This window comes from Phalacrocorax aristotelis, chromosome 5 (assembly GCF_949628215.1).
Source record: "Phalacrocorax aristotelis chromosome 5, bGulAri2.1, whole genome shotgun sequence".
Classification (NCBI taxonomy): Eukaryota; Metazoa; Chordata; class Aves; order Suliformes; family Phalacrocoracidae; genus Phalacrocorax; species Phalacrocorax aristotelis.
Window position 1 is genome coordinate 22,170,531 of NC_134280.1, and position 24,171 is coordinate 22,194,701.

General features: G+C 38.2%; 1 protein-coding gene across 2 annotated transcripts in view; it reads right to left on the bottom strand.

Annotated features, from left to right (window-relative positions):
• STK39 (serine/threonine kinase 39) overlaps positions 1–24,171 on the bottom strand; it is a 105,269-nt gene that overhangs the window by 15,668 nt on the left and 65,430 nt on the right. For both annotated transcript variants that reach the window (XM_075093362.1, XM_075093363.1), the window contains exons 14-15: positions 7,474–7,526; positions 5,518–5,586 (exon numbers count right to left, since the gene is read on the bottom strand). In XM_075093362.1, the coding sequence (XP_074949463.1) occupies positions 5,518–5,586; positions 7,474–7,526 (122 nt within the window). The remainder of the gene's footprint in view (positions 1–5,517; positions 5,587–7,473; positions 7,527–24,171) is intronic.

The following is a 24,171-nucleotide window of genomic DNA, read 5'->3' on the forward strand; positions in this document are numbered from 1 at the left end:
CCACCTTTTTTTTTTTCCTCTTAAAGTAACTAAAATTATTATTTACTTGATCATGGCTGTAAGATAAGGACATTTACTATGATATGTGAATACACAAATATGTGTAAAGGATAATGTGCACACTTGGAGAACTTCTTACATCACATATTTATAGTTCTGCCACAACCACCATTACAGCAGCAGTGATTATTCACCTAAACAATACTGTTTATTTTTACCTTGAACCTCCATGTTTCCATCACATTGAAATTCAGCAAGGTGGAATCTTGCATGAAACCAGCCAGTTTCACACAACATACTTTCTCAAGTGCACTTTTCTGTACAACACATATAGCTAAAATAACTTTGAAAGCGCAATTAGATGCAAAGCTTGATTACCTGCGGGTGTACCTCAAGCTTCCAGAACTCCCGGCAGCCTAGTTGTTATGAGTCACCCTTCAATGCATTAGCTCTCAATGGGCCAGATGTGTTGAAATATTTAAGTCCTTAGGTTAAACCCTGGGGATTATAGAGATATTCTCCGATCTGTAATGCATGTGCATATCTTGCTAAAGAGATACGGAGTTATGTGTGCATGCTGAAGGCACAAGAGTTTCTACAAAATGCTTTAAAATAAGTCAGGTTTTCATTAAATCTGTAAGTTTCCTTTCTGGATAACACAAAAAGTAAACACAAAGCATTTTGTCTATCTTTTGAAATTAATTCTTAGGATCTATAAAGGCATTTTCTCATTAGGAAGTTTATGGGTACATTGAGCTTTGGAACATGTAAGAACATGATACACTTAACCAAAAATTCAGTTACTTCACTCAGTTTGGACCACATGAATAAACAGACACAAGAAAAAACAAAGCTTCTAGTAAACTCCCTCAAAGATTACAAGAATCAGTGCATTTCAAAACATAATTGATCTTAAATGAGAAACCTATGCTGCCTTCAAACGGTAGTGCTATCCAAGTCACCTACCCATAGCAACATTACTGCTCTTTGAGGACATAAATGAATGCAATGTTTTCTGCTCGTGCAGCACTGTCCCATTTTCCAATTACAGAAAGATGATAAGCCAGATTTAGTTGAACAAAAGGCATCACTTCATTCAGCTTCAAAGATGATTAATCTAACAAGATAGCAAAGTAAACTAGGTATAAGCAAATTCAGAGTAAAACCAAGGAAAGCAAAAGAATATTCATTGTGTAACTCTGTGGCTTTTCTGTGAATAGCATTATCAGTGCCACTGTGAGTTAAGACATTGTTACAGACAGTATTCTAACAAACCGGGCTTCTGCTTTTTCATTTTTCCATTTCAGTATGAAAGTACCTTCAGCATCAGCAGACATAATACTGTAAGACAATCAACTGTTTCAATTTCAAATGCTTTAATACTGTGATTAATTGGGAACCATATATATAACTGTTTAACATCCATTGAAATAATGTCATTCTGAATTTGGTCAGATACTTGTTCTCTGCACTCATGGCCAAATAACCTGTCCACAGCCATGATTTTTTCTTATTCTAGATACCATTTAAAGTCCTGTCTACTTACCACAGTAACTGCACTGAATAAAATGGCTATTCCACCCCACTCCCCACCCCCACTAAAAAAAAACCAACACCACCATAAAACCAAGAATCCTACCACCCCAAAACCCTTAGCCAAACTATTATGGCATCTATTGTATTCACACTTCTAAGAAAATATTCCAGATGTTGATGAAAATATTCAAGATGTTGATGAAAAAGCTTGCTACTTTCAAAATATTATCTATTTGGGTTTCAGCTGGTTCTTCTAAACACATTAAGCATTTCAGCAAGAAGCTTGTGTTTTAACTGACTAAAAGCTGTTCCTCTGCTTACGAAGTGGACACTTGGGTCTGGCTCCAGCACCAAAGACATATATCCATTTACCAGTAGTTATGTCTGGTGTATTTAAAAGTGAAGGTACACCTTCCATGATGCTCAAGGCATTCACAGGTACTTCTTGACAAAAATACCTACTATAAAGGTACATTAATAAAGAGCAACTGCACATTTCTTGATGGCATGGATATCAAGGCTTTTATTTAAGCAGTATTCAGGAATGGAAGTATTTGTTTATACATATACACTGAAATTTAGTAATTGTAAATATACCTTTAGGTTCTGAAATTTAAGCAAGGCCTCTAGAAGATTAACTACAGCCTAAGACTTTGCTGAGATTATATGCACATTGTATACAACAGTGAAGTAGGACTTCAACTACCTGATTTTCAACAGAACTGACTGCTGATACGAGTTTCCTTTATGGTATCAAAAATCTAATAAAGCATTACTAGATGAATATTTAGTAGGTAATACACATATATTGCACATACACACAGAGACATATTTCATCTCAAAATGCATTTTGAAAATATTCCAGATCTTTCATATGATTTCACATAGCTATTTTGGTACTGCATAAAAATACCTCATCAGCTAGATACCAAAGCCTACATATAAGCTCCAAGACTCATTCCCCTCTGCAAATGCAAACTCCTAGTCTGCTTTTAAACAAAATTCTCTGCACTGATTCCTTTGATCTAGGGACCTCCTGTGAAACAACGCTACTGTCAATGAGAACAGAAGCCAGTCAATCGTAGCCAGAACTGAACATGCAAGATGGGATTTTTTCTTCTCTGCAGAACAGGTAGCTGAACTTATTGCTTATCAGAATGGAAATCTTCCTGGGCAGCCTGTGTTAAGTGAAGCAAATCCAGCAAGACTCAAAAGGTGAATTGTGTTGATGCTTAGCAGAAAATTCTATAGAACTTACACATCAGCTGGTCCCTACTAACAGCTTCAGCTCACGTATGCCACGGCTGTACTTTCTACAACAGCTCTTGCTGACTCCTATTCAAGCATCCTTTCAGAAAATCAGCTCTTATGCCAACGAACTCTTGAGTTCAACATAAGCACAGGTGTTTTCACCTTTCTTTTTTTTCTCCCAGCCTCTACATGTTCCAACATCCATTAAAAGAAACTACAGGAACAACTTTTATGAGACTATCTCAGAACTTAGTTTTCATTCATGTTACAGAGGCGGAATTTCTGCATGCTTCAGCTGAAAAGTGAAAGGTAATTTATCAGTTGCTTTCAATCTGGAAGCTAATGGAATCTATTCTTCTGGTGAAGAAGGTTAACCAAGCTCTTCTATACTATTCCCCTCTTCCTATATAGGAAGATTTTAAACATTTTAATTTTGAGTGAACAAGGTGGCAAAATCATTTTACACAGAAAATTAGTTTTGTAAGCAGATTTACATTTTCCACACCATCTGTGCTCTTCTATGGCCTATTGCTTTAAACTAAGGGACTGAATTATTTCCTAGGACTGCACTGCTACAGTGAAATTCTGAAATTTACAATAATCTGCTTGCATGCAAATTGTTTTATTCCATGCCCATGCAACACTTAGCCAGTTTCCCCAAAGCAAATCACAAACGTATTCTAACTTAAGTCCAAATTTATTTTTTTTTTCTAATTAAAAAAATCACATTTAGCAGAACTTGTCTTTCAGTAAAACGTGAAATGTAAAGTCATTTTCTAGGAAGATAACTATGTCCAAACATATTATATTTGAAATCTTGAACAACTTCATGGGTGAAGCAGACACAAGTGAAAATTATAATCCAAAGTCATACAAGAATTTGCGCCCATGGAACTTGAGGTGAGTTACAACATCGCAGAAAAATTAACATATAAGTTGATTATAATGAATTAAACTGAAGTTGAATGCTTTTGTTACATACAAGAAATTTGATTGCCTTACTTTTTTTAATACCACAATAAAAAGATAAATAGGAAAGAACAGAAAGGACCATCATCATAGTGCTAAAAACGAAAGTTGGATGCAATTCAAAGCAGGAACTAAGCAAGGAAATAAACTTTTATTATTAACTAGACAATGTCTCTAGCCAAGCCTGTTAGGGAAAACTTTACTTATTTAAATATTCATGCCTCTTCAAGGACCAAAGTCCCATCACTAAAGTAATGAGATATGTTTATCTTCATTTGCCTTTCCCCCATCTCTCCCCCTGAAAGACGATAAATCCTATTCATGGTGCCATTTCCACAGAAGTACTGGCACTTTGCATTAGAAGAGAACTTTGCAGCAAAGGGAAAAGGGAAGCGCAAAGAGGGGAAAAGGGAAGCCTGAAGAAGGGAAAAGGGGTCTCACTGGGTCACAGCTGTGACTCTGACTGCTATGCAACAGAGTGCTAGCTGACTGTCCAGGCGTATGCAATAGCCAACACATAAAAATACTTCTCTTAGCCAGAAAAAAAATTATTTATTTATTATTTCTAAATGAAGCAAGGCATCTTGTAGCAATGAAAATTCTAACAAAAATATCATTAACAGTATACTGATGACATTTTTCATATTGGATGTTTAAAAGGCAACAAACTAAGGCCAAGCCACACCCCTCCCCTGAATCCTTATAGGAACAGCGCAGCAGAATTGACTTCAAGAGAAGAGTGCCTGCTAGCCTGTACCATCTGCAAACCTCCCCTAAATACTTTTTTCTTTAGAAGTTAAAATAAAAGCATAGGTAGGGCTTTTGTTTCTTAGATCAGCTAGCATCAACCTATATTTTTGAACATAAAAAGGCAAAAATAATTGGCTTCTCTCTGAAATACTTTAGCTACCCTACAAATGCACTGAGAACATATTTAGATAATCTTTCAGGCAAGTCACATGAACTTATGGATTTCTAACACACGCTTCTATTGTTGAGGAGTTTGGTAATGATATCCAAACCAATTGATATGAACTTCTTTGATGACAACACAAAGATTGATTTGCTAATATTCCTTGATCCAGTTCTCACATATTTAGTATCTACTAGCACCCCTCTGAGTTTGGTACCTATATATCTAGTGGTCTTGAGCAACCAGAGGAAGAGAAGGAACTGCAGGGAAACAAGCACTTCCAAATTAATCATCTTTGCCAGGCACTGAATTTCATTTAAAAAAAAATTACTGAAGCACAGAATAGAAAAATAGAGAAGTATATTTCCTCTCAGCAGCCAGAACACATTGCTGATTATCTTTTTTATTTACCATAGAAATAAGATCTCTAGGTGCAATTCCCATAGATGCTGAATTCTGGCTTGTTTCTATTTCCATGAACCCAGGCAGAATACTTACTTACTTCAGAGCTGCCAAAGCACACTTTGCAAAATCCTCTGAAAAATCATTTTATTGTTAAACAAAAAAAAATTAAGATTAGTACAAAAATAATCAATCATTGAATTCTAAACAATCCTTCAGGAGATCTATATTATACCATCACTCTCAAACCACTAAAGAGTGCTGACTTCCAAAAGCAACCCTTGGACTGGTATCAAAATTGGCTTGTTGATTGAACTATGCATACATGAAAGTAAAATCAGGACAAAAGGATTTTGTGAAAACCAGCATTAGAGAAAACATTTTTTCATATCCATTTAACACAAACTTGTCACAAGAGTGTAATTGCAAACAAAAATGTAATTTACCTATAACTACATCATGGCCATCAACCAGGCCTGCAGAGAACAGCTCCTGAGAAACGCCATCTGCTGTGTCTGTCCAAAAAGTGAGATGAACAAGTATGAGAGCCCACAAAAACAACAAAAACTATCAGTCATCCAATGCAATTTAACAAAAATATATTTTAGTCCAAAACACCCATGGAGGCAGGCTTCAATTCAAAATTAACTTTACTTAGGAGGAAAAGAGATAATTATCTTATCAGCCTCTGCACAGCAAATTGCATGAGGTGATGATTTGATTCATTGCAAACATCCTACAGACCTTTCCTGGCCACTAGCAATTCTCCTTTATTATCTAAATGCATACTCCTACACAGTTCACAAGTTCAGTAGCTTCACAATCAAGAAAATAAACTACATTTTGGTGTTTTTTTCACTGTTTATCCCCTCCATTGTTCTGCATATCTAGAGACATGCTGTATAGGCTTTCTTGTTCGTTACCTGTGGGACAAAGGAGTTACATGAACAGTCATTATTTTGAGCTTCAGGCTTAAAATAGCTTTTAAGTACTGTGACCCAGGAAATTCAGAGCTTTGGATTGATTTTGCATCAATTGCTGTACCCAAATGGGTTAGTTTCTAAGTCCCTGTGACTAGTACTTACTCCTGGATCAGGACTTTAGAAGGCTTAAAGTTAAGGAGGAGGAAACAGCAGGAACAAGCCTAAATTCCAGCTAAGTCTCAACTGTAATATGGCCTCAACAACAAATATCTGCATGGAGTGCATGCTTTGAGGCAGTTACACAGTTGTATCATTTCCTCATGAAACACAAAGGTGAAAAACCATACAGCTGAGCTAGCTGCAATTTCTGGAGAGCTCTGAAGATGAGAATCACAGCGGCCTTCGGCTGCCTCAGTGACAGTCCTGGTGTACTTTACTATGCTGTATCCTCTATTTTTTGACCAAGTAAGAATTCCTGAATGGCTTATGTAACTGCTTAAAGAGTATTTAAGTAATTCTTTTGACAAGTGACTAAACCAGGATGCTCTGTGCCCAATTAAGGAAGAGATCTCTTTTGTTATTACCCATTGCCAAAATCAACGTGAAATGCAGGTAGACAACAGAGAGTATATCTGTGCAGAGAACTACTGCACATGAAAGATACTATGATTTACAGGAAAAGAGACACCTTTTCCAATCTGGATTAATTTTTAGGTGGAAGCTCTTTGAAGGCTATTCTAAATATAGTAAATACCGACTTCTGAGAAAGATGAAATGTGTTCATAATTCAAAGGGTTGCTATGTAACAAGGATGATACCTTCTTACTCAACATATCAGCCTCCTGTATGTTTTATCACAGTAATTCTTCATTTTTTTCAATGAAAAGTAAGTTTTATGAGTTCTTTTAACTCTTAGCACTGGAAAGCCAATACAGTTCTACAAGCATGCAGTAGAGTTTAAAGTTTCAATGCCAGAATTTTTCTGGTAATGATACCAAAGCTAGAGACACAACTCAACTTTCAGTTGAAGACAGCATTTGAAAAGCGGTGTGCACTTCACAGTTGCTAACGTAACTTCTTTTATTACAAAGGGGAAAGGAACTCAAATATTACCACCATCACCACATATATCTTTACAGCTACTATATTCCATTTCCTACCATGTTTTCCAAATGTGAAAATGGAAATTCCAAAGCTGTAAATATGCAAGATCTTATATATCGCATAGATCATTTCAATAAGACATGAAATCAATAAAGTATACTGTAGATTAATTCTTCTAATATATACTATATATTATGCAACCATGCCACTAGGATTTACATACATCTGCTACTCTTGTTCCAGTGAAGTTCAATATAAAGCTCTGCGCAGTAGGAAACATTCCAGAGAAGTAGTTTGTATTAACCATAAGCAGCAATCAATTTTTGAAACACCATTTTGAGCAATTAGAGAATAATCCAATTGAAGGAGCCTTACCTCTGCCTGGAGTAAACTCAAACCGTATGTCATTAAGTTCTTTCCTGGAGTTCCTGAAAAACATTCAATGCATACATTAAAATGTAACGAAGAACAGAACAACTATTCAGTTCCTACACTCAAAGAATACCTATGGCTTTGACAACTGAATTTTTGCAATGTCAATTTCTTCAACTTGAAAAACACTCCTCTCCCAAAGCACCTGGACTGTGGAGACCCCCACTACATTTTCATGGCAGTATTTTTGGGAAAGCTAACAGGAAGATATGCTTAAGCTGAAAAATGCCTTCAGTAACCTAAACAATAAAACAAGGTCTTCTGATAAATATTTTTCCTTTTCATCTTCAAAAGACACTCTGCCATACTGATTCTACTAGTTCAGCATAGTCTGAATCCACGCATTACCCCTTCTCTAAGAGTAACAAAACATCCACTTGGACTTAAAGCTCCCTTCCTGAGTTCACATGTATGTAGAGATGCTCGTTTAAGAGACAAAGTACCTAGCAAACATTAAAGACTGAAAAGCAGTGTTTGATGCACAGTGTTTATAAAGCTGTTTTGAAATTAGTAAATTCTTTCACTGAGCACCACTGTCTCAGCAGTGAGGTTTCACCTACAAATAAAATAAGCAGAGTGTGAAAGCCGAAGGTTTTCTGCCTTCCCATTTGCCACGAAGAGTGCTTTGACCAGTTCAGTGTATAACACAGTTGTAAGGGACTTAATACCTATGTTAAAGAATTCCCTTACAGTCTCATACTGTGCTCCAAACCTCCATTCTTTGCACGTTTCCAGCTTCAGTTTTAGTTAATAATTTCCACCATCAATAAAACATTACTCTCTTCGCAAAAGAGAGATCCATCTCATTTTTGGAAATGGCAAGCCGACTGAGCATAGGGATGAACTTAATTGCTGTAGCACACTCTTTTTCCAATGAGTAGCTCAATCCACTTGAAAAGCTAATAGCAACAGAATGTGTTTTGCAGTCCATTATTCTTCTCCTCAGCAAGGAAACTGTATGCAAGCTCATATTTCAGCGTACCAGGCCATGAAGTCTTGCTGTGGGAAAACTAAATCCAATAGGCAGGCATACTCAGCTGTGACTTACAGCTATTATCACTTGCTAAATACTTATAAAAATATTACAGTCAAACAACAGCAACATGCAGGAGCACAAAAAACAAAATGACTGGCACCACAGACAAAAGCAAAATAGCAAATACTAAAAAATAAGTATGCCACATGCAGTGCTTAAAATAGAAAGTACTCATTTACTGAATATACTGAATGCTTCAAAGCTGAAGGAGTTTCAGGTTCCCAAAATCTACTCTAAATAAAAAACTCAGGGTGTTTAAGACCACTAATACAAAGGTGCAGATAACGCAGCTAGCCAGGTACAGATTTATGAGGTTCATTTACTTCTGTTCTAGAAATCTGCTGCCATTACATGGAATATTACACTGTTTGCACTAGAGAATTAGTAGGAACTCCAATTTTTTCTTTTCCCCCCCTCCTAGAAAAACCTGGATGGCTTTCTGTTTAAAAACAAAAACCAAAAATCAACATATGACCCACCTCTGAGTTCCCTTTCAACAACCCATCTCCTTTTGCTGAAATTTATCATATATAACAAGCTTGTTAAAACTGCCACTTTCTGAAAAAGGGAAGTTGCACACAAATTTAGCATTCTTCTCAAATAAAATATGTTTTGACTGAATATGGGATGCAGCTCAGACTTAGGTACTCATTTCCTGCAGACTTTTGAAGAAGCAAATCAAGGGAATAAAAACTTTATCTCACCAGAAAGTTTTGCTTATTATCATCTATACTGAATTTGTCCGGCCTGCCTATCTTTTTCCACAGTCAAACACTAAAACCAGATGAGAAGTCTATAGATTTCGCACTCTTACCGTTATCCATCTAGAAACTAATACAACATGCTCTCAGATTGTATCTTTCCACAGACCTCCCATGAGTAGAACATCCACCATATAAAAAGGCACAAAGTAATTATAAACTCTCATGAAAATTACCAGCTTCCTAACAGACTGATTCAGCTATGTGAAAGACCAGCTGCTCCTGATACAGAGTCTTTCCTTGAGCAGGATGCAAATTGGGTCTATTTTACTTTGTCTCCAAATTGCAGAATGTCCCAAATAGAAAGTTAACGAGTCAAATCTGTTTAAGTGAAGGTGAAAATTCAAGGAAGGTTGATGTGTATTCAGGCACCCAACTTTCCTTTCTGGAATTGTTATACTCTGAACTATTCTGAACTTAGGACACCGCTGCTTTCTCTTCAACGGTACACTACTATTCAGGCAAGAAAAAGAAAGGAAGTTTGGCAAGATTAATTTGATAGAAGCCTGTAAGTGCTTTTGCTTACAGTTCCATTACCTTCCAGACATTTATTGATTTCTATAAATTATTTATTCCATTATATATTCCACCAAATAGAAGATGCACTCAACTTCTCCCCTTAAAGCTGTTATGCTCTTCTCCAGTCTTCAGACACTTCTCTGGTTCTAGTTAGTGTCACTGTTACTGCAAATTAGTTTGCTAGTTCCCTTGATACACTTTGGTGACAACTGTTTGGACTTGTTGATTTACTTGTCAGAAGAGTCTCCAAGCAACGTTTCATTTGTTCTCTTTTTACTTACATCCGTTACACTCTTACCATGCAGCAGCACACACAGACTTTATTTCTGCTAAACAGAAATAGGATTTGAAGAAAGACACTTACTATCTTTGTGATTAATAATTTTATCTTCTTAATCATTTCTTAATGGCCCCTAGTTTCTCTAATGCATTTGTGAAGAAGTTATTTCTATTTTAAAATGCAAACTCAGACCTTTTTGCCACATCTTATAAAACCTCTTATTTGCTTCTTGCTCTATGCCATTATAGACTAACATACCTTGATTGTCATGGATAAAAACAGCCCATCTCTTTTAAAAAGCAGTAAATTTTAAATACTTCTGTGCATTTTAGCACACTGCAGTTTATTAATTTCCTGCAGGTTGCTTCTCATTATGCAGTCACCTCCAACAGGAGGAATTCCACAGAACAGCTCTGAATAAGGGTGACACCAAAGCATGCCATGCTAAGATTTTTTGGCAGCCATCTTTCTTGCAAAGTAATTTCAGAATTTAGAATTTTACACTCTATGAAAGCATATTTTGCGATCTTTTTGGTTTTTTCATCCAGACTACTTAACATGCACACTAAGATTGCCAGATCTGATTTTCTAGGGAACAATGCTTCCTCAAAGAACCAGAAAAAGCACAGGGGCCAACTTCACCACTTAGCCCCTTGTCCATGAACTTAGACCATCCTGTCATTAGGATATGAAACAAAGATGCTCTGTTTTGAAGGAAATGATTTGCAGAACAATGTTGATGTTTACAAAAATCAGGATTAGAGAATAAACAAATTATGCAGCTGTTCAGATTGACTTGGTTCTACCAAAAAAAATCCTAAGACATGAAAGAGATTCCAGGCATTCGCATTTAGAGACAAAGCCTTTCAGATAATTACCTAATGATAGTTAATTGACTATAGCAGGAATTACGTTATGTTCCACATGCTTGATAAAAGATCTACATTGTTGAACTAAAATAGGAAATCACGTTTGTGTAATGATGCAACCATAAATTGGAGACATTATATGTCATTATTTCTTTTGTCCTTAGAACGCAGAATGTCTATTATGTAAGTGAGATTCAGGAAAATTAGATGTCTTGGAATTAAGGTCTAAATCATGCTGCGATAGCTTGATTATGTATCAAGCAGCAGATTTTAATTCTTTTTTACTCTTACTTTTTCCACACACACACAAATTTATCCACCACTTCTTATGCATAGTTATCTGAAATGTCAGCTCCTATTGAAGAAGCTTCAGCATCTTCCATACAGTCCTTAGGGAGAGTCTGCATTCCTGGATAAGATACATCTTACCACAGCTAAGTAACTGTATATTCTTCCTTCCCAAAATAAGAAAAGAATTCTCAAAAAGGGAGTGTGCACGCGTGTAAGGACACACAAGTTTTGTCTCTGCATCACTTGCTGAATTTTCAGACTTCAGCTACTCAATTGCCACACATGGTTTACAAAGAGTGACATATGCAGTTGAGTGTCCAAGCACACAGGTGATAAGGGAATGGTAATTAACAAAGCTGACTTGTGAAGAAGTACAGAGTACACATACATTGCATGGAAACTGTATCATTGATGGCTTTTGATTAGTTACAGCAGAAACAAGATTCCCTGATTTTTTTTAATTCTCTTCTTTCAGATGGAGTCAGAAACCATAAGCCACAGGAACTCCCCGGTCACCACGTGTTCCACTGCTACGTCATGTGGACAGTGAGCCCTGTCCAGGCTACACTACAGGCACTGTAGACATCCATGCTCTCAATCAACGGTCTCTTACTTCCGCTGACATTTCACAAATACACCCCCTTCCATAGAACTTCGTTTATTTTCTTAATCAAATGCTACTTCTTAATTCAACTGTTTAATCATCCTTTCCCAGCCCTCCAATGGAAAACCAATCCAAAATCTTAGTTCTCATCATCCCCATTCTTGTCCACTTGCATATGTAAAAGTACATCGCTCTACACCAAAGTTATTAATCTTGGATGCTAACCATTCTTTTGATTAGTATATTACTTTTCTATATTATGGTTATCAAGTCCTAACAAGGCATAGAAATATTCTCTACTATTTTTATGGACTGACGAGTAGAAGCAGCTAAAGTCAGAGGTCTTCTGGAGCAATGAGTATTCACTCTTATCAGACCATTTCCCCACCACTGAACGCATTTTAACAGACTCCAACATACAGATGCTGCAGCTCTGCCCAGGGGATATTCTACCTTCTTTTCCACTTATTTTTTCATATTTCTGCATAATTAAAATTAAATAAATATAGGATAGAAAATATATATCTATATCCACCTCTCTCTATATGTATCTTCTATCTATATAGATAGATAGAAGAAGGAAGATGTATCTATATGTATCTTCCTTCTTTCATCCTCTTTCTCCTGAGCTCCAGCTGAACATGGAAGACATTGCCAGTCAAGGAGAAGTAAGTGAAAACATTTTAAAAGCCCCCAAAACCAATGAAAAACCAAAACCTATGCTTTATGGTATGGTCAACAAAATAAAAGCTCTGCCCAGGCAAGGGTCCTTGGTTTGCTGATGCGCGGAGGTAATTAAGAGGCCAGAGTGCCTGTACCATTTGTAAAGAACAGGTCACCTGGTAAAAGGGACACTCCCTGCACTTTCAGGGCCCGACCAGCACTGAGGAGGGCGATGGTCCAATTAACCAGATCATAAGCAAGAAACCATTCTCAGACAAAAGTCAGAACAGCACTTATTTCTTCCATCTACTTTTCAAATCATGACTAGCTATAACTCAGCAACTAAACTGATCTACCTATTTTAAAAAATCTGCATCAAGTGTGCACTCCCTAAAATGGAAAAGTTTTTCCATGGCTAGTTTTGTCAAAACCTAACAAGTCTGGCTAGTGGAAGAGACAACAGCAGAATACGTATTCTCCTCTGAAACCAGAAATAGAAATTAGTCTTCAACTAAAACTGTAGAAAATTAATTATGACTGACACCATAACACATGGCACCCTTCACCAACCAGCCTTTTCCCTCCCCATGCTCCTACAAGCCCTATTCCCACCAAAAGAGAATTTCCCTCACCATCAGGGACTAGTGACACTGGCCAAATCTGTGTCAGTGTGCTTTAACAAAACACACACAAAAAACATGGCTCCCTTTGTAACCTAGCATTAGTTTATTCCACAAGTACTGTATTTTTCAGCCAATGTCCTGTATTACACATGGAGAAAACTGGTCACAGTGGCAATGAAAGAGATGGAGACAGCACCACTCCATGAAAACAACTGTGAGTTTACTTTCTCTGGGGGCAATAATGTACCGGGTTTGTTTTGGTTTGTTTCTTTTTCTTATGGGTTTTCTGGTTTTGGTGTTTTTTGTTCATTTATTTGGTTTTTAACAACAGAATTTACTTTGTGGCCAGCTACAGAGCTTGACTCAAGGAAAATCCTGATTAAGTGATGCAGTATCCCTTTTTAAGTATGGTCTATTAGATAGCCCATACTGAAGACATGTAGTACCTGTTTCTAATCTCATTTTGATTGGTTAAAACTGTTTCAACTGTATTTACGGAACACAGTTAATATACACAAAACACTGAAATGCAAACCGTTGCTTTACTTTCAGTATTGCAAAGAGAATGCGGGAGAAGAATCTTTGAAAGTGAATGTATCCATTGGTCCCAAATTTGAGGTTTGGCCTGGTATCTAAATATTCTGTCCCTTTAATTTCCTTGCCTTGCAATTTTCATATGCTTCAGCTGTGGGAATTTATCCACTCAGCTAGGGCAGGGAAAACAAGAATCCTCTCCTACCCCTACAGAAATCACAGCCAACTTCTTCCCTGCCCCTTCCCCCCTTTTTTTTCTTCTGAAGTCATGGTACCTTGCATGCAGCAGAACCAAAGCAGTAATACGAGGAAATCTGTTTATTAAAGTAATTTTGTGAATCAGAACTTTAAAGCTCCTGTGGGATCATGTACACACAACAGAAAAGAGCATTTACTGTAAAGAAGCATTAGCCTCCTGAGGATTCACCACATGTTTACATAAATCCCTTTCTCTCTAATACTTCCATGCTCAGTTGTCATTTACCAATCAATATCCAGGCTCCAGCATTATATATTACCCTACTGTCAAGAGCAGATCACATCTGTTCAGCGCTGTGGAGAGAGATGGTTCTTCTCACTTTATTTTTAATGGCTTCAGGTCAATTCTAGATTGGAAGGGTGTTTCTGTTAACTTTTGGTAGGAGCAAAATATGAAGTCTGCCCTGCTTGCAGATTGCCACCAAGTAGAATGGGACTAAAATCTCTCTGTATTAGTAAAATGTAGTCATAAAATACACAGTTCTTTGAAGTCCGTTAAAACTTTACCACTTACTTCAGTGGTTGTGAAAAAACTCCATGGATTTACAACTTATCCCCCTCCATATACATTACTGGAAGAAGAAAATATGTTTAGCATATGATGCTTCAAGATCAAGTTATAGGACTCAAAAGTTAAATATAGAGAACACTGCCACTACCATTTAATCCTTACATGTTCTTAGGCAAAGAGCAGAGCCCTGAAAAGATGGAACAAACTTGTTAATCACTACACTTCAAGAGGCAGCAGCAATGCTAATGGCAAAACACAGCCAAATGATGCTTTCAAGACTGAGAAACAGCCAACGTCACAACCAAACACTGTCATTTGGCTAAGCTGTTGGAATAAGACAGCAGTTACCTGTTAAAGATTTACCATCTGTATGCTATCTACCATACAGAAAAGGCAAGTGAAAATTACAAAAAGCAGCCACCAAGTGAATTGTTACGGTCACAGTAAAATCGCCAAGAACACTGTCCAGGGTAGCAGACAGCTCCTCCAGCAGGAAAGGACTTTACAACATTTCTCTCCGTAGCTGACATTGCTGAGTTGCTTAAGACTTCAAAGAAAGTAGAGTGCCTTCATTCTAGTAAGAATGGATGGGATATAAGAGCAAAACTCAGAAAATGCACAACTCGTGCAATACAGAAACACAGAAAAACTAGCTGATACACACAAGTCGCCAGACAAGTATGCATAACCATGTTTATAATTTTAGAAGCAATATATGAAACATTAATTCCTTCCTCTCCATCCACTGGTTTACAGCCCCAAGTCTCCATTCCTTGACATAGCAGTGTTAGAACTAGAGACATTTTAGATATATCTATGCCTGAACATGCTTTTAAATAGGGTCTTCTCTCTTTCTGCAGCTGCTGATGCCAAAAGCTAAATCAAAAGAATATTATAAGCCCTTTATTTGGTTAAAAACTGGCTGGATGGCCGAGCCCAGAGAGTGGTGGTGAATGGAGTCAAATCCAGTAGGCAGCCAGTCACGAGTGGTGTTCCCCAGGGCTCAGTGTTGGGGTCGGTCCTGTTCAGTATCTTCACTGATAATCTGGATGAGGGGATTGAGTGCACCCTCAGTAAATTTGCAAATGACACCAAGCTGGGTGGAAGTATTGATCTGCTCAAGGGCAGGAAGGCCCTACAGAGGGACCCGGGCAGGCTGGATCAATGGGCCAGGGCCAACAGTACAAGATTCAACCAGGCCAAGTGCTGGGTCCTGCACTTGGGTCACAACAACCCCATGCAACACTACAGGCTTGGGGAGGAGTGGCTGGAGAGCTGCCTGGAGGAAAAGGACCTGGGGGTGTTGGTTAACAGCCAGCTGAACATGAGCCAGCAGTGTGCTCTGGCAGCCAAGAAGGCCAACAAGCCATCCTGGCTTGTATCAGGAATAGTGTGGCCAGCAGGAGCAGGGAGGTGATTGTGCCCCTGTACTCGGCACTGGTGAGGCTGCACCTTGAATATTGTGGGGCCCCTCAGTACAAGAAGGACATTGAGGTGCTGGAGCATGACCAAAATAGGGCAACAATGTTGGTGTAGGGTCTAGAGAACAAGTCTAATGAGGAGAGGCTGAGGGAGCTGGGGTTGTTTAGTCTGGAGAAGAGGAGGCTGAGGGGAGACCTTATTGCTCTCTACAACTACCTGAAAGGAGGTTGTAGCTAGGCAAGGGTTGGTCTCTTCTCCCTAGTAACAAGCGATAGGATGAGAGGAAAAGGCCTCAAGCTGCGCCAGGGGAAGTTTAGGTTGGATATTAGAAAAAAATTCTTCACTGAAAGGGTTGTCAGGCATTGGAACAGGCTGCCCAGGGAGGTGGTTGAGTCTCCATCCCTGGAGGTATTTAAAAGGGTAGACATGGTGCTTGAGGATATGGTTTAGTGGTGGACTTGGCAGTGATAGGTTAGCGGTTGGACTCGATCTTAGGGGTCTTTTCCAACCTTAACAATTCTACGATCCTATGATTCATTCCCAGCTAAGTCAAACAGCGAACTATGGAATAAACAATATTTTTTTTACCTCAATTCTCAGCGACCCATTTCTCTGCATAGACAGTGAAAAGCAGTATTCAGTTGCATCTTTTTTTTTTTTTTTGAGGCTCACACTTCTTACCTGCTCTCATATATCAGCAGGTAGAAGCAACTTAGACAAAGAGCTATCAGTTCTGTTGCTGCAGAGCAAGCAATATCAATCATAAGATTTTTCACTAAATTTTTTTTCTGAATTAGCACAAAGATTTTTTTAAAAGCAGCAGTAAAGATTTAACTTGTGAAAAGCATCAATATTTTTATCATGTACTTGAAATACAATTAAGGGCAGTATGCAGTTATACTGAGAATTTATTAATGTGGTAAAATCTCAATGCTTGGTCAAAACCAGAAGTGATCTAAAACTGACTTGTTCCTAGGAAGAACTGGAGTTGAGTAAAGATAACATCAATCATGTTAAAAAACAATCACCCTGTATTCAGTGGGAGCATTTCAATAACAGAGAGGACAACTGCCATGCACATAATCTGATCACTTTATTAACCATTACAACACACTGGTTGTAGTTGCTTTTCTTGGATTTGCCAATAGTTTAACCTGCCCCCTCCGAGTGTATCGCTGAAAGATATCTGTATTTCTTGATACCAAACATTATTGATTAGATCACAGTTTAAGGAAGTCAAACCTGTATTAGCTGCATGACTGAAGTGATACACCATCTGCCTGACTGATAAGAGACACCAGAGCAACTAACAGATTAAACACACAAAGGCTTACTTTGTGTGCTTCTACATGCCTGGTGTACAAGAAGAGAGATTATTACCTGTTAGTCCAGTGACAAATTCTCCAAGTACAGCATTGCTAAGTGGCCAAAATGCTTGAAGCAAAATTTCAGTTCTTTAAATCAGAAAGTGTGAAAAGCAGATCATTGCCAGTAGACTAGGGGTACTTCAGAACAGAGCTCTAGAAAAGTGATTTCATTTATAAAAATCAAGACAAAAAGACTTGCAGTAAGTTCTACAGGAATATGTATTTTTTGTTAGAGGCATTAAGACCCCAAGTGCACAAAACAGGCTTTGAAAACAAGGCTCAGAGAAACCTTTTGCCTTATCCAAAGCAAAAAATGTTTTAAACATGTTGAATAAAAAACTCCCTGGATGTGTGCATCCTTTCAATGCCATTGGCTCAGAATTTTTCACTCCTGATGATCTAAGCAGTACATTACCACCACAACCAAAGGAGACTCACAGATAAACCAGAAAGACATCTGAGACACCATAAAATTATGACAATCTGCATAACTTCTATATAAAATTCATGGTTCCCCACTAGCTTATCAGTAAGAGTGGGAAGCATGGCAAAAAGTCTAAGCTTTGTTTTAAAATCTTCAAAGGTTTCATCTAGTTTTCCTGCCATGGGCCAAACTTTCTCAAAAGTAGCTTTACAATAAATAGGCTTCACCAGCAAAGCCTGCTCATGTGTTAAGTTCTTGTCCCGGCGCACCTCTTGTGGCCATTCACTGGCCCCACTACAGCAGCAATAGCAGTTGCTTTACGGAGCAAAACAGGATCAATGAAATGGGCTCAGTTAAACTTGTGCCTTGCCCTCAAAAATGTCAGAAGACTGAAACCAACCAAACAAAACTTGACTGCTTTATAGTGACCCAATACAGTCCCAGAAACACCCTTACCAGTGCAAAGTGGAAAGACAGAGAACCACAACACTAAGTGACAATAAGCAGCCAAACCAGACAAAATTATTTAAAATGGTTTAAATCCCACCAAATGTACTACATCACCACATTATAATACAAATAAAATTACTTTTAACACTGACGTCAATTCAAGCTTTAAACTATTTCCCTTAGCAAAAAGGAGGTTGGGGTGGTGTTTGGGTTTCAGATTGGAATTAAAAAAAGCTCTAGTGATTTTAAAATTTCAGTATTAAAATTTCAGTGTCAGCAACATCCCCATATGCAATTGCCTGCCTAATTTAAAACCACAGCTGTGGAGGTTAAATGCCTAATTCCTTGCCATCTAAATATTTAGCTATGCAAATCTTCTTGATAACCTAAATTTAATAAGTAGAAACAATATATTGATGCCTCTGCTTGATAATTATCAATTTTACATACAAAAGTTGTTTTGATAAACAAATACACCAGTTCTCTATTAAATAAGTGATGGGATAGCAATTGCATCCACGATTATTTAGGTCATAATTAAAATAAATTTTTATATCTTCAATTTATTTTCAATAAAAATACAGCAAGGCATAAAAACATCCTTAAGTAGTGAATAAGAAATGCATAATTTACCTTTTTTAAAATGCAGGCTTTGAAGGAAATAATAGAGGTACAAATGGAGAGCAGGATTAGAATCAATAGTTTAATCAAGGGTTCCTGCTTATTGATTTCAGTCATGATTTAATCATGATTAAGCAGGTTATTAAAATGAAGTCTCCATGCTGTGAAAATAAAATTCAGTTCAGTTGCCATGTCCCCACACCTCCCGCGATTCCCAGGGCAAAGCCTTAGAGGTGATGGCAAAATAAAATACAGGACAGTGCTTAATACTGTAATCAACAGGTACATTTATTTCAAGAATTCTACAAATGGTTTTGTTTATGATGTGTGTTACTGGATCAATCCCCAGCCTTTAGAGAAGTTCTGTTACTTTCTAGTTGTAAACCTACCACACAGCTGGGAGCTTGTTTGTGGATTTTGTTATTAAATACACTGGAGTACAGAAGCCATTCTGAATAGCAAAAAGGACAAGAAATACCTGCCCTTGGTGAAGTAGAGACATCAGCCCACTTCTTACAGAAGAGACTGGAATGATAAAAGTTTTTTAAGACACCAAAACAACTCGGGGGGGAAGGAAGAGATAATCAAGAACTCTGGTTATGGTACTGAGCCAGTTATCAAGTTCATTCCAGATTTTAGGGTTTGCTTGTTTACAGAGTTTTTTTCTCCTAAAAATCTAAGCCTCAAACTTTAACAACATATTAACAACATAAGAGTAGCTTCACTAGGTACTTCCAGCCAAGTACGTTTTATCTGTAACTTTACATGTCATGAATATTGTAAGAGTGAGGTTAAAAAAACAAGCCTAGATGAAAGCAGGAAGATTGCCACTTCATCTTCAGCTCAGACTAGTGAGCAATATCTCATCACCTATGTTCCGGCACGCAGAGGAAATCTCATTTCACTTAAGTCCTAACAACTCTCCTACTGTAGCATGGCATAGGCAACTGCCTGCTACTAGCTGCTTCTTGGACTTGTCACTCTGAATTGTATCTGTCTGTCTAGCTCCCCAGAAGATATATTCCTCAGAAAGGATCAAATGACACACAAAGCGTGATAAACCAGCTATATCAGCTGAAGAAATGTTTTTGTAAGAAATGCACTCACAAACGTTTATCTGTAAATAACACAATCAGAGTGCCATTACATACAATTCTGCCTTAGCGTTTTCTGTACACACTGTTTTCAATAAGATATGCAATAATATAACAGAAGTATCCCATTTTCCAGTGCATCAAGTAAAACTTTTCCATTTGCCCCTTTTGTTCTTCCACAAGCTTAATTCATCTAGTGCACAGGAACTGTATTAAATTAGGTCCTGGGACATTCCAAATTACCATTAGTAAATTATCTTCCTGTCACAGGAGCTAATTTAACCATCTTAGATTGCTTTAGATAATTTGCAATTCTTAACTATTAACCATTAACAAGTCTCCTAATTTAACATGAAATGTCTCTGTTATTAATCTAAATAGCCAAACCCTATGACAGTGACCTTCTTAAACCTGTAACTCTAACACCTTGGTGGCCAGACTGCAAATTTCATATCAAGGGTGATAATTCCTCCCCAACCCCATTCCCTGGCAGTACAAAGAGTCCCATCAGAAGGCTAAATCACAGACAATTGCCTCACACACAACTCTGCCTCTCTTTGCTAAGTTCCTGTCAGGGTCCGCTGCCAACACACACGGTGTGCTCAGCCTCAGAGGAGAAAATTTGGATTACAGATTCCATTCCTCCCCACTCTCCAATTCCTCTTCCTCTGTGAGGCTGAGGATACAGAAGCATCAGCATTTCAACATAACGATTGCTCAGTCTGGGTCATAGTTACACACCATGGCAATAGATCAAGCAACAACTGAGAACCAGTATTTTCAGTTCATCGCAAAATTCAAGCACAGTCTCTTAATTAAACTTGAGTTTTAATATACTAACAGTCCCTATTAAGTATTTAATACCAAAGCCTTTCAAAAGCCTTGCATGGAATTACCTGAAACACACTGCGGCTAATTTCACTTCTGGGGCAATATACTCCAAGACACAACAGTGCAAAAGCAAGAAAATGAATTGGAAATGCCACCTCCAACTGAAGAAGCAACTCTGACAGAGAATATTTTCACAAGTTAGTCCCACTGAGAAAACTACTAAAACAAAGAGGTATTAAATACAAGTTAAGGACAGAAAAATCAGATACTCAAGTTGGAAACCATCCAGACTAACAGAGTTAAATACCAGCACTTGCATAAAGAATCCCATGGCACTCTTTAAAGACTATTTCAGCACGGGAGTTGTGCCTCTCATCCACAATAAGGTATCTGCACTAAACAGAGGCTGGTGTTCATTTGGCATTCCCTACTCAATTACTGAATGAGTCCAACCCTGCTAGGGAAAAATAACAGAACCTGACCATCCAGTAAAAGAATTACTGAAATGCATTGATTCTTCCACCAGAATTCCTCCTTTGGGAAAGGTAATTTTTATGAGTATTATTAGCCTTCTTTGGAACATACTACTAGGAAAAAAAATGCAAAACAATCATCTAAAATTTGATGGGTTTTGGTGTAGCATAGGCTCATTGTAAAAGAGAAAAAAAAAAAGTAAGTCAGAGGAGCACTTACTATTCCCCCCTGCCCTGACTCCCGCTAAAGGTTGCCCATCTCCCTACATTTTGCCCTGTCCCAAGTCTCCAGGCACTACTCTTCAAACCTTTTGGCCCACACTCCCAAGCCTCATATTAAGTTGTTTCTGCCCATTAGGCTCTAAACATTTGCATCAATTTCCATAACAAACTCTCTGCAAGCAAGGTAGTTCCCCAGCCAAAGACTGCAAGTGCCATCAGAGTTTTATCTCCACCATCCCTTCTTGCCTGAGGACCCTGGGGAAATGCCTTCTCCCTTCAGGTCCCAGCCCAACCAGTCTCCATCACATGTGAAGGGCTCCTTCCACCTGAGATTATTACCTTTAGCTGTCCCCTCACCCCATAACCCCTCTCTGGGGAAGCAAACAGAAAGCAAGGAAAAGATGTGTGCTTCCTGAGCCTTTTCTTGATGTGTTTACTTCCCTTTCCCTCTCATCCTCCCCACCAATCAATTAATTCCTCTTCTATTTTGCTGGTATTTACATTTTTACCCACATCAGTACTGAACTTTTTTTTTTTTAAACAGTAATTCTCAGCATCTAAACCCCGTGTCTTCTGAACTCATCAAGCTACTGCAGTTTACATAATTTGATTGCCTCAAGTGAATTATTTTAAAAGAAACAGCTTCCAACATTTTGGATGATATACTGAGCTTTGAGTCTTCAAGTCTGGCATCTAATGTTCACAATGTTTGTCTGAATATCAAGCCATACTTTAAAAGCTATATAATAGTAGTGGATGAAACATTAAAGGAAATTGTTTCTATCCTCATACTGTAGCTAACTTGCTCCATAATAATATGGTTCACAACTTATGGTTCATTTTAACAAATCCCATAAAAATCCTCTGATGTACTCAAGTCTCTGTCAGCTATATGACTTAATGATCAATTCACCAAAAGACATCAACAGAATAGTTTAAAATCTGCAGTGCAGGTGGATAAATCCCTGTGAGCATATTAGCTGTTTACTACCTTACAATCCCAAAGGAATGCTGTGTGACACAAAGCAAGTCATCTACACTGCTTTTATTCATTACAAATGCCAAAACTAGAAGTATTTTTACTTCCAGATGCTCAAAAAATGTTTACTCAGTAAGTTAATTACAAGAAAAGGAGCAGTTAGGGGCCAGAGTATCTTCCTCCATATACAGCTGCCCTAAATGTAAGCTTATTCACCCTGCAATGATCCCAGCATAAGGACAGATGCATAGGGCTAGAATGCAGAGGACAGCTTCCTCTGTAACCAGCAGGACTGACTGTGAGTGACTGAGGGTCTCTAGGTTTACATCCTATGATACAGGAAATTTATTTTTCAGACTTTTATGAAGGACCTCATACAACTGCCCTTCCCCTAAAAAAACCGAAAAAACAGTGGAACTAGTGCAAAACAGATTACAGCAACAGTTTGAGCACTATCACTTTAATGCTCTGAACACTACTGTCTTCCCAACACAGCACTTCTGTAGCTTTTCACTTACATTACCTGGTGTGGTACAAGGTTGTCAATACTTCACTGCAATGCCAGCCTCAGACCTCCTCTGGTCTTTGTTTAACAGAGTGGTAAGGTCCAAGTACTGAGACTCTTCAGAGCTGGGGAGGAAGACTCCTAACCCTGTGCCCATAAAGCAGGGCTATACAATAGTTGCTATTTCTCCAGAGCTGGCTTTTCTGAATTTGCTCACTGCAGCTAGAGCTAGACCCAAAAACGCGGAACCCAGGATTCCTCTACTCTTGAGCGCAACCACTCACTGCCAGGCCAGGACCACTATTAATGTGCCTACAGTAAGGTCAAGGATTAAAAGCTTTTAACAGAATATACTGGCAGATTCTTGACACTGACAGGCAAATAAGCTGAGATAACTCCTCACCGGTAATCCAATAATGAAAGAAACATAACTATTTTGTGGAAAGCTAACAAATAACCACCTGCTCCTTTCCACACATAAGGTTTCTGTTAATTTACTGAAGAACAAGACATTTGAATGTAATTCTTGACAAGTATTCAGCAGACTGCACAGCCCTGCCATGCTCACAGCAGCCTCAGCTGTTCCCCTCCTGGGGTCAGCAGTGAAGAACAAGCACAACTATGCAAACACCAGAGGTACTTTGCTGAACACAACATATACAGCAGCCAGCGGCTGCTCTGAATTTTTGTGAATGTTCCATAAACAAAATAACTCTTGCCTTCAAAGTAGCAAATATAAAGAAATGCTTAAGCACTAACTCTGAATCGACACCACTGGGCAGAGGTATAGGCAGCTTGTAGCCCTTGTTCTCAGATATGCACTTCACAAAGTCCCAGCTAAAGGAGAAAAGTGCTGCTTGGTACACCCCACAGGCCTATATTCCCCACAACTATCCACATACAGACATTGATTATGTGCTAACTCAGACCCTACTCACATACTGAGGCTTCCATTCAGAAGGAATCTGAGACGCACAGTGCAAAGATGCATAGCTCAGCCCACCTCCTACCACCGAGGCAGGACACAGCCAGAGCTCACATGGGGCCAGGAGTTTGCACTGCAGAGCATTTTTCCCTTGAAAGTAGGTCAGCTTTGCTGCACAAACCTCTGCATCAGATTTTTGTTTCTTCCAAGATACCACCAAAGGTATTCGCAGGCCCCAGAGTGTATCCACTGTTCAAGACTATTTTGTTTTGTTTAAAGGAAATTTTCTGGTTCCTAAAATTGAAAATCTTGTTTCTTCTCTCTCTAACAAAAACTATCTAAACCTTCATAATTGTAACACATTAATCTAGTTACTAAA